The 15,791-nt window shown below is 40.4% G+C and overlaps 1 protein-coding gene across 1 annotated transcript; it reads left to right on the top strand.

The window, feature by feature from the left end:
• Positions 1-970: 970 nt before the first annotated feature.
• On the top strand, positions 971-2,147 carry LOC309796169 (glycylpeptide N-tetradecanoyltransferase 1-like; the record flags this gene model as incomplete). The annotated part of the gene is made up of 4 exons (XM_082609222.1): positions 971-1,270; positions 1,314-1,612; positions 1,671-1,897; positions 2,008-2,147. The coding sequence occupies 4 exons, from the start codon at positions 971-973 to the stop codon at positions 2,145-2,147; spliced, it is 966 nt and encodes a 321-aa protein (XP_082465348.1).
• Positions 2,148-15,791: the final 13,644 nt, after the last annotated feature.

Below are 15,791 nucleotides of genomic sequence, written 5' to 3'. Positions count from 1 at the left end.
CAACTACTGAGCCTGCATGCCACAACCACTGAAGCCTGTGTGCCTAGAGCCCGTGCTCCACAACAAGAGAAGCCACCTCAGTGAGAAGCCCACGCACCGCAACGAAGAGTAGCCCCTGCTCGCCGCAACTAGAGAAAGCCTGCATGCAGCAACAAAGACCCAATGCAGCCAAAGTTAATTAATTAATTAATTAATTTTTTTAAAAACTGATGTGTCTCCCTGGATTTCAGGGAAGTATTGGGTTGGCAAAAAAGTTCATTTGGTTCTTCCATAATATCTTACTTTTTGGCCAACCAATAGTTGTCTACCAGGCTGACAAAATATATACAGAGAGAACTTGTAGTGACTACTCCCCCACACCCCATGCCCATCTAGACCCTATTCTTCTCCCCCAGTGGACAACCTTTAGTTATTGTATTACTCCTTTGCCCATCCCCAATACATCCATTCTTAGATATAAACTATATTCATTAATTCAACAAATATTTCTTGAGCACCTACTATATATGCCACAGGATCTATTCTAGGTACCACAGATGAGTAGTGTGTGCGTGCATGTGTGTAGGAGGTGAAGCAAGCCCTTCTATTGCTCTCTTTTATTTGGATTAAATTATTTCTCATTCCTTTTGTCCCTGATATGTTTTTTAAAAATCTTTGAGATGTAATTCACGTCACATATCATACAATTCACCCATTTAAAGTGTACGTACAGGCAACTCAAGATGGCGGACGAGAGTGGTACAGCAGTGAAGCCCCGGGCACCTCCAATGCATTCCAGAAATGCAGCCAGAAATGCAATGGAAATGGCCATGAGCACTGCAGCGATTGCAAGAACGAGGAGGACAACAGCTACAACCGAGCTGATTTGAGTCCAGCCAGTGACACTGGAGCCAAAAAGAAGAAAAAGAAACAAAAAAAGAAGAAAGAAAAAGGCCGTGAGACAGATTAAGCCCAGGATCAGCCTGTTAAGATGAACTCTTTGCCAGCAGAGAGGATCCAGGAAATACAGAAGGCCACTGAACTTTTTTTGGTGGCTCAAGGGACCTGCAAAACCATGGAGGAGGCTAGCAAGGGCAGCTACCAGTTCTGGGACATGCAGCCCATCCCCAAACTGGGAGAAGTTGTGACTATGCACGGTCCTGTGGAGCCTGACAAAGACAACATCTGCCAGGAGCCCTACACCCTGCCCCAGGGCTTCACCTGGGACACCTTGGATCAGGGGGACCGTGGTGTGCTGAAAGAACTATACATCCTCCTGAACGAGAATTATGTGAAAGATGATGACAACATGTTCCAATTTGATTATTCCCCAGAATTTCTTCTGTGGGCTCTCCGGCTGCCTGGCTGGCTCCCAGTGGCACTGTGGGGTTTTAGTGGTCTCAAGTCAGAAACTGGTTGGATTCATCACCGCCATCCCAGCAAACATCCATATCTATGACACAGAGAAGAAGATGGTAGAGATCAACTTCTTGTGTGTCCATAAGAAGCTGCACTCCAAGAGAGTGGCTCCAGTCCTGATGCATGAGATAACCCAGAGGGTTCACCTGGAGGGCATCTTCCAAGCTGTTTACACTGCTGGGATGGTATTACCAAAGCCTGTTGGCACCTGCAGGTACTAGCATTGGTCCCTAAACCCACGGAAGCTGATTGAATTTCTCCTACTTGAGCAGAAATATGACCATGCAACGCACCATGAAGTTCTACCAACTGCCAGAGATTCCCAAGACAGCTGGGCCGCAACCAATGGGAAAAAAGGACATTCCAATAGTGCACCGGCTCCTCACCTGGTACCTGAAGCAGTTTCACCACAGGCCAGTCAGGAGCCAGGAGGAGGTGGAACATTGTTTCTACCCCCAGGAGAATATCACTGACACTTCTGTGGTGGAGGATGCAAGCGGTGAGGTGACAGATGTGTTGAACTGTCTACCATCATAAACCACCCAACCCACAAGAGTCTAAAGGCTGCTTATTCTTTCTACAATATTCATACCCAGACCCCTCTTCTAGACATCATGAGCAATGCCCTCGTTCTCACCAAAATGAAAGGGTTTGACATGTTCAATGCAGTGGATCTCATGGAGAAAAAAAACCTTCCTGAAGAAGCTCAAGTTCAGCATAGGGGACAGCAACCTACAGTATTATCTTAACAATTGGAAGTGCCCAGCATGGGGGCAGAGAAGGTTGGGCTGGTGTTACAGTAACCAGTTGCCAGTGAGATTCTGGATAAAGCCACTGAGAATTCAAACCAGGAAATGGAGCCCCACCACTTGTTGGTCCAATTTTCACAAACGTGAGAATCTCTGGCAAGGGGAGCAGAACTGAACTTGCTTTACAAACCGCCACTGAATTTGACGATTGTTTTGCAATGGCATAGGCTGTGTGATGTCACCTCTGGCAGTGTCTCTGGTCTCCCTGTTTTTCAATTAATCACATCATTGTGCAGCCGTGATCAAGGGAATGTAACTGCTGAAAACTAGCTCATGACTGGCATATTATGGAGTTAATGGGTTAATAATAAAAGTATATATATATATATATATATATATATATATATAATATATATATATATATAAAGTGTATGTACAGTTCAATGGTTTTTAGTATATTCACAGATATGTGTAAACATCACAGTTAATTTTAAAACATTTTCATCACACCAAGAAGAAACCATTTAGCTATCATCCCTCTATTTCCTCAGTCCCTCCTCCCAGCCCTAAGCATCTACTAATCTACTTTCTGTCTCTACATGTTTCCCTTTTCTGAATTTTCATATGAGTGGAATCATATAGTATATAGTCTTTTGTGACTGGCTTCCTTTACTTAGCATAATGTTTTCAAGGTTCATCCATGTTGTAGCATATGTATCAGTACTTCATTCCTTTTTATAGCTGAATAATATTCCATTGTATGGATACCATATTTTGTTTATCCATTTGTCTGTTGATGGATATTTGGGTTGTTTCCACCTTTTGGTTATTGTGAATAATGCTGTTGTAAATATTCATGTACAAGTTTCTGTGTGGGCATATGTTTTCTTTTTTTTTTTCTTTTTTTTTTTTTTTTTTGCTGTACGCAGGCCTCTCACTGTTGTGGCCTCTCCCGTTGCGGAGCACAGGCTCCGGACGCGCAGGCTCAGCGGCCATGGCTCACGGGCCCAGCCGCTCCGCGGCATGTGGGATCTTCCCGGACCGGGGCACGAACCTGTGTCCCCTGCATCGGCAGGCGGACTCTCAACCACTGCGCCACCAGGGAAGCCCGGGCATATGTTTTCATTTCTTTTGGGTAGATACCTAGAAGTGGGATTGCTGGGTCATATGGTAACTCTATGTTTAATCATTAAGGAACCACCAGACTATTTTTCAAAGTGGCTGCACCATTTTATATGTTCCCGCCAGCAGTGTATGAGGGTTTCTACTTCTCCACATCCTCCACGTCAACACTTGTTATCTGACTCTTTGTTCTAGTCATCCTAGTAGATGTGAAGTAGTATCTCATTGTGATTTTGATTTGCAGCATTTCCTTGATGACTAATGATGTCTGAGCATCTTTTAATTTGCTTTTTGGCCATTCATATATCTCATTTAGGGAATTGTATATTCAAATTCTTTGCCCATGTTTTAATTGGGTTAGTTATCTTTTTATTATTGAGTTGTAAGGGTTCTTTATATACTCTAGACACAAATCCCATATTCTTTTTCCCATCACTTGGCTGAGATCCATGTCTGGTAGGAAAGTGCCCAAGGCAGACCTTGTAGTCAAGATGATGGTGTAATACGGCAGGAAAGAGCCTCAAACAGAAAAAGCTGTACATGTGGAGAAAGGGCCCAGCCTGCTTCTGGATTTACTAGAAGTCTGGCAGCCCGTGGAGGGAATCCTAGGCCAAGGGGAGCTGGCTACATCTAGCTAGCAGGCTAGCAATGCTACTCCAGGTAGTTGTTAAAAATTATTTGACCATACACAAACTTCACTAAATGATGCCCTTTCTGAGGAAAGCCTCACTCTGTGCTTGGTAATTTCAGCTCCTTGTCTTGGAACAATCATGCCAGTGTTCATAAAAAAATTATTCATGACACTTGTTAAAGACAGCAAGGCAGACTTTATTTGGGGGAGTACTACAATGGGGTTTACCATGGGGAGAGAGATGGGGCTTAACTTGGAATACAACAAGGAAGGGTGAGGATTTGTAATCAAGGAACAGGTTTAGGGCGGGTATATCAGTGTATGAAAGACTACTAAGAGGAAGCAACAGGGGTAAGGGGGGATTCTGGCTAAACTGACCTAACAGGATTCTAACTGAAGGCAGTCAGGGTGATCAGACATCACCTAGGGGATGGTAAAAGATGAGGAATTCGATCAAATATTGAGAGTGATCAGATGGGGGGGCATTCTGGTTAAAGAGACTTAGGAGTCTTGCTAAAATTGGACAATGCATAGAGGAACACAGGAGCTCAAAAGTCAGGGCCTAGTTGAGAAGATAGTTGGAGACTGACTTAAGTTTGGTCAAGGAGAGACTCTTCGACACTAGTCCCCCACCCCAACTCCCGTACATTTTCCCTGTCTGCTTCCCTATGAGTAGACAGTCAAAGGGGACAAACACTCCTCAAGGCTATTGTGTGGTCTGATGGTTGCTAGGCAGCCCCCAGGGCCCCTTTCAAACTGTAGCCTGCCCCACAGCCCTCCCGGCTGGGGTGTCCCTGCCCCACCTTATGACAGCTGGCTGCTATTATGGGTCCCATAGCAAAGACTCATCTGCCTGCAGGTTGCACTGCCAAGGGCCAGGAAGAGGCAGCTCAGGCCTGGTGGGGGAGGGGGGCAAAGTCATGTAAGTCCTTAGGATTCATCAGAGCAACCAAAGCCCATTTGGTGCTGCAGGATATCTCCACCACTCACCTTTTTGTCTCTTTTGTCATGCCCATTTCCCAGGTGAGGGAAGCTGGGAGCCCTAGAGTGTGGACCACTGGCACCCCTGGGGAGGGTCTGGCACCAGCAGGGGTTAATCTCCACATTATTTGGGCTCATTAGCCCCAGCCATAACCTCACTCCCTCTGTACTTCACTCCTAAAGGACCTGGGTTTCTGAGGTTCCTTCCCTGTCACCCAAATGCAAATTTGGGCAGGTCTGAGGTCCAAATCTTGGCTTAATTGTGGTCACATGGATAGACAGTGGTGAGAGTGGGGCTAAGCTTGTTTGTTTTGCTCAGAAAGGACCAGAGCAGGCAAAGTGGGACCTTCAGACGGTCTGTATGCTCCCGTCCCTGAGGTGGGAACAGTAGGTAATGTCACATCCTGGGAATGAACTCTGCAGATATGGGCAAGAGCAGAAGGTACTTTCAGCCTGGGAGCCTCCCAGGGAACAGACACTGCAGCCAGACTACCTACCTGGGTCCAAATAGCGACTCCATCACTTACTAGTTGTGTGACTCTAAGAAAGTTACTTCACCTCTCTGAGTCTCGAGTTCCATAAATGAGGATAACGGTTCCTAACTCATAAGGTTGTTGGGGGGACTAACATGTGTTAATATATGTAAAGTGATGTGTTTACTGTTATTTTCATTGTGAATGGAAAGAAGGCAAATGCCTTGGTTTTCAAGGGCCTAGGCCTGGCAATTCTTGATTCCCATAGAGCTGATAGGCACTGAGAATCTGGGGCATGGGCACTTCACCTACACTCATGGTTAATCCTCTCAACAACCCAGTAATGTATCATCAGTCCCATTTTGCAGATATATCTCTTAGCAAGGCAAGGAAATGGGTAGGGTTGGAGTAAGAGGGAGTGAGTGAGTGCGTGAAAAGCTCAGTCTCCTGACTTCTCCTACAGTGCCCTCTTCACTTCACAGTCTGCAACAGACAGCTGAGGAAAAAACAATTCCTGGACAGCAGGATAGAAAAGCTGTTCTATGAAATCAGAGTAAAATGGCTTAGAGGGAAGAACTGCCAATAGAGAAGGGCTTCCTGCTTGGACCCTGAGCCATGTTTTGACTTCTGGTTCCTGGGGGTTGTTGGTTTCCTCTGAAGAGGGAACTTATTTCCCTCCTGTAGGCAGAACCCAGGAAACAAACCTACTTTCCTATAAGCTAACCTGAGTACTCTCCAAAGAGAGAAACTAGGTCTTCATTAATCACCAACTCCAGCTACCTCATCCCTCCCACCCCTTACAAATCAACAAACACAAACACTTGAAACACTTGGCTCCCTGCCCAATGAGAATTTTGACCTTTATTTATTTATTTATTTATTTATTTATTTATTTATTTATTTGGCTGTGCTGGGTCTTAGTTGAGGCATTCAGGATGTTCATTGCTGCATGTGGGATCTTTTAGTTGCGGCACGTGGAATCTAGTTCCTGGACTAGGGATCGAACCCAGGCCCCCTGCATTGGGAGTGCAGAGCCTTAACCACTGGACTGCCAGGGAAGTCCCGAGAACTTTGATTTCTAAGGAGTGAAGAAACCTCTGACTCCGCTCCAGATTTGTTGAATAAATATCTACTGATTCCCAAGGCAGAAGAAATAATTTTCAGAAGGAAGAGATCAAGAACAAGGGAGAACAGTGACCTTGTTTTCCCATCACCACATTCCTCTCCATTTCTAAGCCCTCTCTACTACTCTTAGAAGGAGGTAGGGAATCTGCCTTTGACTACTGTAAGAATGGAGTCAACCAAAGTTCAGAGGTTAGCTCAGATGGAGAGTAACAGAACCCAAGTCTATAACCACTGATTCCCATCTCCTGGTTTTTTCACCCTTACAACTAGGACTCTCCCTAGACAGAGGTATAAACTTGCCTCCTGAGATTACCAGCCAGCCAAATTTTGGTACAAACTTCACCCTCCACCCTCACACTCTAGGTCAAAGCTGAATTAAGACTTCAGGAGCATAAGGACTAAAAAAAAAATGTTTTTGGGAAATCAGCTATTTGTCAATCAAGTCTTTTGCATCTTTAAATTCATATATGGACTATTCACGTGTAACATGCCTATCATTTTTAAATCCTCTGAAACAAATTAGATGTCATAAACTTCTCTTTCTCAGGAAAAATGGTTCTAAAGTATGAGGTAATTTGAACTTGTGAATTTGAAGTTGGATTCCAGATAAGTTATAGTTTTATTAAAGAAATTGAGAAAGTCCTGTTTAATGTGGCTGCCATTTTGGGGAACTTTTTTTTAAGTTATTTCAAAAACATGAGTCTTTTTTTGCCATATGAATTTTTGTTGCAATGTACACATAACATCAAACAGCTCGGGTGCAGGGAGTTCACCCTTTTCTAGGCTTCATATGACCTCTTCAAAGATCTTCAGACATTTTCAGAGAAACAGCAGATAAATTTATGTTTTATTATAATCCTTTTCTCCATTCACATTCTCAATGTCTTTCTAAATTAGAGAAGGACATAGTTCTTGTCCTACATTTTGAAATTATGATTTTATGACAGGCTGATATTTTAGCACCTTTTTTATGGCCAGCAATAATGATAGACATCTTGTAGGCACATGTCTAAGGATGCTGTCTCCTTCCATTTCTATAAACTAAGAAATCTCATTATGTGCTTCTGCATGTTTTGAAGAAATTGAAAATGACCCCAAACTTTCATTATCAAAGCTCTAGTTTCACAGGTAAGCAAAACACACTCCTTTTAAGCAGCGTTGTGTACAAGGTGTACAGGACATTTAACGGGCAAAAAAATTTCATTTTCTTTAGAACGTTTATAGACTGAATGGAATTTTCAAAATTTATGTGTGTACTGTCTGCTGAATATGCAGATAGATGAGCAAAATCTAGTTTGTATTGTTCTGCTTTCTGTGGTTTCATTAACATCTTCATATGTATCAAGAAAGCAATATGAAACTCTACCTTTTTAAAAAAAAATTGAAGTACCTAATAACTAAGTTTTTTCTTGCTGAGATCAGACTCATCATTTGACACACCGTAAAAAGCATGATCATTGGTAAGATATAACAGAATCAGATCTATGCTAGAAGGGACCTACATATCTGTTATCAAAATTTCCCCCTTTTGTTTGCCTAGATTTGCAACCTCGTAATCAGGATATGTAACTTTAGTCAGTTTCATAGAGTAATCAAGGGAATAACATGATAATGCATGTTCATTTGTGTGGTATGCCCAAGCTAATTCAGTGGCTGTTATTTTCAACCGAGCAGTGGCGTCTTTTGTGGAGACTTTTGATTGATTTAGAAGAACTTGCCAGTCTCATCCAGGACTTGTAAGATTCAGTCTCTATATGTGCTTTCACATACCGTTCTTCACCATGCCCAATCCCAAATTCTTTATATTGTGTAATAGGTCCTGTTTGGGTTATTTACCTCCCTAATCCAGTTGTGTATGGTCTTCATCTGTCTAAAATAACACAGTAATTTAGTCTTCTTTTTCAGTGATGCTAGTATTGGTATTGTAATGGTTCTCATTTTCATTATCTGCACTCTTGCAGAACATGGTGTTATGGGCTGAACTATGTCCCTCCCAAATTCATGTGTTGAAGCCCCAACCCGCAGTATCAAAGAATGTGGCCCTATTTGGAGATAGGGTCTTTAAAGAGGTGATTTCAGGCTGTTAGGGTGGGCCCTGATCCAATCTGACTGCGTCCTTATAAGAAGAGGAAATTTGGACACACAGGGAGACACAAGGAGTGCACGCTATGCAGTGGAAAGACCATGTGAGGACACAGGGAGAAGGCAGCAATCTACAAGCCAGGAGAGAGGCATCCGAAGAAACTAAACCTGCCAACATCTTGATCTTGGACTTCCTAGGCTCCAGAATCGTGAGAAATAAATTTCTGTTGTTTAAGCCACCCAGTCTATGGTATTTTGTTACTGCCACCTAAGCAGACTAAGACACATGGTGACAATATTTACAATGTTAAAGGTTAAACTAGCACTATTTCAATACAATCACAACAAAGTACAGGCAAAGTCACAGACTGTTAATGCTCATGATTACAATACACTTAAGTTGCACACTGAAGTGGCATCATTCAGAGTGATGCAACAATGAATCATCCATTATTCATTCAGAGTGATGCAATAATGAATGATCCATTACTGTGAACCAAAATCATGGTTGTCAATATCAGTATCCAGGGGAAAAAACAGCTACAACAACTGCAGAAGGCAGATAATCTATACCATATTTGTTTCACACTAAAAACTGTGTTGTTTTCACCCCCTATTTTGGGGGCCACCATACAGGTTTTATACTCCCTCCTCAACAATATTTAGCACCCACCAGTGAAAATTGAGACTTTTGATATCCCAGGAAGGGGTTTCCTGGGATTCAGGACTTTCAGTGCTAAAACTGTAATAGTTCAAGGCAAACCAAGACAGTTGGCCATTCTAAGTGGTGCTCCTGGGATGCCACTGGCTATGTTCTATTTCTTGCCTGGGTGATGGTCACATGATGTACTTTATAATAACTTTTAGCTGTACATTTATGTTTTATGCATTTTTATGTTAGTATATTTGTTTTTCAATATATTTTAGAAAAAGTTACGCCCCCTCGCTTCCCACCCCATATGTAATTCAAAATAAAATGATACTAAATCATAAAACAGAACAAAATCTAACCAATTTCTGATTTTTCCATGGTTTATGTATAATTTAAAATTGATTCCACTTTTTGTGATGCCCTGCTTTGCTGGTGCCTTAGGTACCTGTTTATTTAAACAACCTGGTATTGCCCTCAATGAATGACATCACATTACCAGACACAACATTGGCAGGCCTTCCGACACTAGCGCCATGTGACCTTTTGCTTTTTATCACTCTTTCAGGTAGAGTTGATGGTTCCTTTCCACTGCACTTTGTGTCAGTGCTGATCACAATTAATTGAAATTAGGTGTTTATTATGTGTCTCCCAACATTGCACTGAACTCCTTGAGAGAAGAAGGAGTTCTTGTTCATTTCTTGTTCATTTCTCCATCATCAGTGCTTTGTGATTGGTACTTGGTGACATTTTTTGAATGAATGATGGGATTTTATTAGGGCCAGCTATCAAAGTCTTCCCTCCCTGGTGCCCTTGTGCTACAACTGCATTATAAGCCTGCCTATGTTGGCTAAATCCCAAACTGGCTCTGTCCAACTGACAGCATTTATTTTCTGAGCACCCCCATTACCCTAGAATATAGAGCTGGTATAAAATTCATTTATATAAGATACATTTATTGACTGTATCAATAAATACAGTCAATAAATGTACCCTGACCTGTGCCTGCAGTACAAAGAGGCAAAATCTAAATTGAAAGGATACAAAAAATAAAATAAAATAAATTGAAAGCATAATCAAATGCTGAATTATGGCAGGGAAAACCGGTCTACATGAATCATTTACTGAGCCTTCTACATTGATGGCTCCTGGAAATAACTGTTTGGCATCATCTTCTAGAGGTGTCAAACAGTTTCTTCCAAACACCCAAGGGGTTTTTGATCATTTTTCCAAATTTTATTATTGATTTTTTTGGGGGGAGTGTGTCTTCCAAGCTCCTCAGTCAGCCATTCTGAAAATCCCCACAATTATTTATTAATTGTTGTACAAAATTCTCTATCCATGAGAATACATACTATAAATAGCCCAAGATAAAGAGGAATTGCTGTCTTGAAACATAAGGCAAAGATAGCTTCTTCATTGCCCAAAAGCACAAAACAAAGCAAAATCTGTCAAAATCATTTTTAATATTCAACTCATAAAATAACAAATATTATGTAATCTGATGGCCCTTGACCATTATGAGGTACTTCTGTTTTCCTGTTTTGTCTTAGAGGTGTTTTGTGCTTTTGATGCAATCAAATTTATTTACCTGTATCCCTATGTTTTATGCCTACCCTACCCTATATTTCCTTTTATAATTTTATATTTTATTTTCAGGACTTTTATATGAAATTTATTTTTATGAAAGTTGTGAGGTAAAGATCTAACTTTATTTTTCGTAAGTGGATAACCAGTGTTCCTAAGACCATTTACTGAATACTTTATCTTTCCTTTTTTTTTTTTTTTTTTTTGTGGTATGCGGGCCTCTTACTGTGTGGCCTCTCCCGTTGTGGAGCACAGGCTCCAGAGGCGCAGGCTCAGCGGCCATGGCTCACGGGCCCAGCCGCTCCGCGGCATGTGGGTTCTTCCCGGACCGGGGCACAAACCCACGTCCCCTGCATCGGCAGGTGGACTCTCAACCACTGCGCCACCAGGGAAGCCCCCTATCCTTTCTCCTTTGTCAAAAACTGAATTCCCTTATACAGTTGGATCTGTTTTGGACTCTTTATTCTGATCCATTGATTCATTTGTCAGTGTTTCTTCCATTACCACATCATTTTAATTACTACACCTCTATGGTGTGTTTTCATATTTGATAGGGCAAGTTAAGTCTCAACCCACTGTTCTTTTTCAAAATTGTCTCAGCTATTTTTGTACTTTTTCTCTTCCAAGTGATTTTTAGAATCAATTTGTTGAGTTCTGTAAAACTTTTCACTAGGATATTGATTGGGATTAAATTTAAAGACTTTTATAGGTCATTGACATCTTTACAATATTGAGTTTTACCATAGTGAAATACAACATATCTATCACTTCACTCAGATATTCTTCCATTTCCATCTGTAAAGTTTGGAGGTTTTTATCTAGATTTTGTACATTTATTATAGATTTTTTTCCCCTGGGTAATTTATAGTTCTGGGAGTTGTTGTGACTGGGATCTTTTTAAAATCTATTACAATGCCCAGTAGATTATTGTTGGCGTATAAAACTATTATTGCTTTTTGTATGTTGCTCTTGTATTTTGCCACTTTGTTAAATTATTTTTATTGGTTCTAATGGTTTCTTGATTGACTGTCTTGGATTTTTTATGTAGACAATTATATTGCTTACAAATAATGATAGTCATATTTCCCTTTTTATTATTTATATCTCTTTTGCCAAAGTTAATTCATTCATTCAATTAATATTTGGCAGCTGCTTATGTGCCAGGGCAGCTGCCATGTGCCAGGCATTGTTCTACACTTGGAAGATACAGTAATGGACAAAACAGACAAGGTTTATGCCCTCTAGTGCTTATATTCTATGCAGGAGACATTGACAATTTAGGAAAGGCATAAAAATGTCAGTCACCTAGCTGCGTGTAAATCAAGGAAGTTAGAACACTCCCTAACACCATACACAAAAATAAACTCAAAATGGCTTAAAGATTTAAATATACGACATGACACCATAAAACTCCTAGAAGAGAACATAGGCAAAACATTCTTTGACATAAATCGTAGCAACGTCTTCTTAGATCAGTTTCCCAAGGCAAAAGAAATAAAAGCAAAAATAAACAAATAAGACCTAATGAAACTTATAAGCTTTGCACAGCCAAGGAAACCATAAACAAAATGAAAAGAAAACCTACAGACTGGGAGAAAATACTTGCAAATGATGCGACCAACAAGGGCTTAATTTCCAAAATATACAAACAGCTCATACAACTCAATATTAAAAAAACAAACAACCCAATCAAAAAATGGGGAGAAGATCTAAATAGACATTTCTCCAAAGAAGACATGCAGATGGGCAATGGGCACATGAAAAGATGCTCACCATTGGTAATTATTAGAGAAAGGCAAATCAAAACTACAATGAGGTATCACCTCACACTGGTCAGAATGGCTATCATTTAAAAGTCTACAAATAACAAATTCTGGAGAGGGTGTGGAGAAAAGGAAACCCTCCTACACTGTTGGTAGGAATGTAAATTGGTGCAGCCACTATGGAGAAAACTAAAAATAGAGTTGCCATACAATCCAGCAATCCCACTCCTGGGCGTATATCCAGACAAAACTATATTTCGAAAAGATACATGCACCCCTATGTTCATAGCAGCACTATTTACAATAGCCAAGGCATGGAAACAGCCTAAATGTCCACTGACAGACAAATGGATAAAGAAGATGTGGTTTATGTATACAATGTATTATTACTCGGCCATAAAAAGAATGAAATAAAGCCATTTGCAGCTACATGGATGGACCTAGAGATTATCATACTAAGCGAAGTCAGTCAGAAAGAGAAAGACAAATATCATACGATATCACTTATTTGTGGAACCTAAAAATGAATACAAACGAACTTATTTACAAAACAGAAACAGACTCATGGACATAGAAAACAATCTTATGGTTACCAAAGGGGAAGGGGGAGGAGGGATAAATTAAGAGTTTGGGATTAACAGATACACACTACTATATATAAAATAGATAAATAACAAGGACCTACTGTATAGCACAGGGAAGTATATTCAGTAACTTGTGATAACCTATAATGGAAAATAATATGAAAAAGAATGAATATATACATGTATATAAATATACATATATATACATCTGAATAACTTTGCTGCACACCTTAAACTAACACAACATTGTAAATCAACTACACTTCAATAAAAAAAAAAAGGTCAGTCATCACTGGCAAAATATCCCCAAACTTAGTGGCTTAAAATAACAATAAAGGGAGAGGGATAATTTAGAGGTTGGAATTGGCAGATACACACAACTATATATAAAATAAATAACAACTATATATAAAATAAGATAAACAACAAGGACCTACTGTATAGCACAGGGAATTAACTATATTCAATATTTTGTAATAAACTATAAGGGAAAGGAATCTGAAAAAGAATATATATATATATAACTAATATTATATATATATATATATATATATATATATATATGAATCACCGTGTTGTACACCTGAAACTAACACAACAATGTAAATCAACTATACTCCAATTTTTTTAAAAAAGGCATAGGCTCTGAAATCAGAAAATAAAAAAAGCAATAAATATTTATCTCACACAGTTGATACTGGTCATGAATCTGGTAATAGCTTGTTGATGACTAGGGGTCTTTCTTGAGATTGTAGTCAAGATGTCAGCTGGGCTTGCCATCATCTGAAGATTTGGCTGGGGCTGGAGGATTCATTACCAAGATAGCTTACTTACATGGCTGGCAAGGTTCTGGTTGTTGGCAGGAGGCCTCAGTTCCTCATCTCCATAGGGCTGCTTAAGTGTCCTCATCACGTGGCAGCAGGCTGTCCCCAGGAAGAGTGATCCAAGAGGGAGAGACAGGCAGAAGCTGTAAAGTCGTTTATGACCTAGCCTTAACAGTATTCCATCATTTTCACAATATACTGTTGATTACACAGGTCAACCTTATTCAGTGTGGGAGGGGACTACACAAAGGTATGAATATCAGCAGGCAGGGGGTCATCTTTTTTTTTAATTTTTATTGGAGTATAGTTGATTTACAATATTGTGCTAGTTTCACATATACAGTAAAGTGAATCAGTTATACATATACATATATCAACATTTTTTTTAGATTCTTTCCCCATATAGGCCATTACAGAATACTGAGTAGAGTTCCCTGTGCTGTACTGTAGGTCCCTATTAGTTTACTGTTTTATATACAGTAGAGTGTACATGTCAATCCCAATCTCCCAATTCATCCCTCCCCCCCTTACCCCATCGGGGGCCATCTTGAAGGTTGGATACCACAAACTATACATGAATTTTGAGGGAATTGTAAAGCATGAAAGTAGAGGATGTCAGCTGTGAAGCATAGACAACTTGAAGCCAGGAGACAGGCTCATGAACAAGAATTGAGGATTATTAAAAAAGGAATCTCGGGCTTCCCTGGTGGCGCAGTGGTTGAGAGTCCGCCTGCCGATGCAGGGGACACGGGTTCGTGCCCCGGTCCGGGAAGATCCCACATGCCGCGGAGCGGCTGGGCCCGTGAGCCATGGCCGCTGAGCCTGTGCGTCCGGAGCCTGTGCTCCGCAACGGGAGAGGCCACAACAGTGAGAAGCCCACGTACCACAAAAAAAAATAAAAAAAAAAATAAAAAAAAATAAAAAAAAATAAAAAAAAAGGAATCTCTAAGATAGTTATTCTCAACCATCAAACTCAATAATGACTTTATAACAAATATTTTGTAATACCCTTTTATTTTCCTGAAATGGAGTTTGTGGATAAGTAACTTACCTATATACCTACTTTGAAAAGATGAGCATAATGTCCTAACTGTAATATTAAGGACATAAAATTATATTTTTAACAAAATAAAACATATTTCAATATCTAAATGCTTAATCATGACTATACTGGAAGACATAATGAAGTCAGTGGCCTCCACCTGAAAATGCTAACTGATACCGGTGTGTTGTATTGGTCACTCAAATACCACAAATGGCATTGTCATAGTGATGTTGAAATGGAGCAGGACCCTATGGTCCCTCCCACAATGTCCTCTGCCTGCCTTTTGTCTGTGGAAAAACTTTTATTAAAGAATAAATTTAAATAAATAAATAAATAAAATAGCTCAAAAAAAAGAATAAATTTAATCAGAGAGTGAGAAAATTCAGAAACAAAGGAAAACAGTCCAAGACTAAATAATAATAGTCACTAAGCATAATCAAGGACCTTAAGTTCCTCTTCATGGGCTATAGATAATATTCTGAGCCATATCCTGTGAGCTATCTTGTAGATATTGAAACCCCCACCATATAGAAGAAGTTAACTACAGGATGACCAGACTGTAAGCATGACATAAGCAGCCACAATTCTGAGAATTGCGCTCAAGGAAATGGGAACAAACCGACCCTGGAACTGAAGGTTAACTGTACTTAAAACATCAAGGGCTTCCCTGGTGGTGCAGTGGTTGAGAGTCTGCCTGCCGATGTAGGGGACACGGGTTCGTGCCCCGGTCCGAGAGGATCCCACATGCCGCGGAGCGGCTGGGCCCATGAGCCATGGC

Source organism: Mesoplodon mirus (genome assembly GCF_964341445.2).
Source record: "Mesoplodon mirus genome assembly, chromosome: X".
NCBI classification, from domain to species: domain Eukaryota; kingdom Metazoa; phylum Chordata; class Mammalia; order Artiodactyla; family Ziphiidae; genus Mesoplodon; species Mesoplodon mirus.
This window is presented reverse-complemented; position numbering and strand designations above follow the sequence as displayed.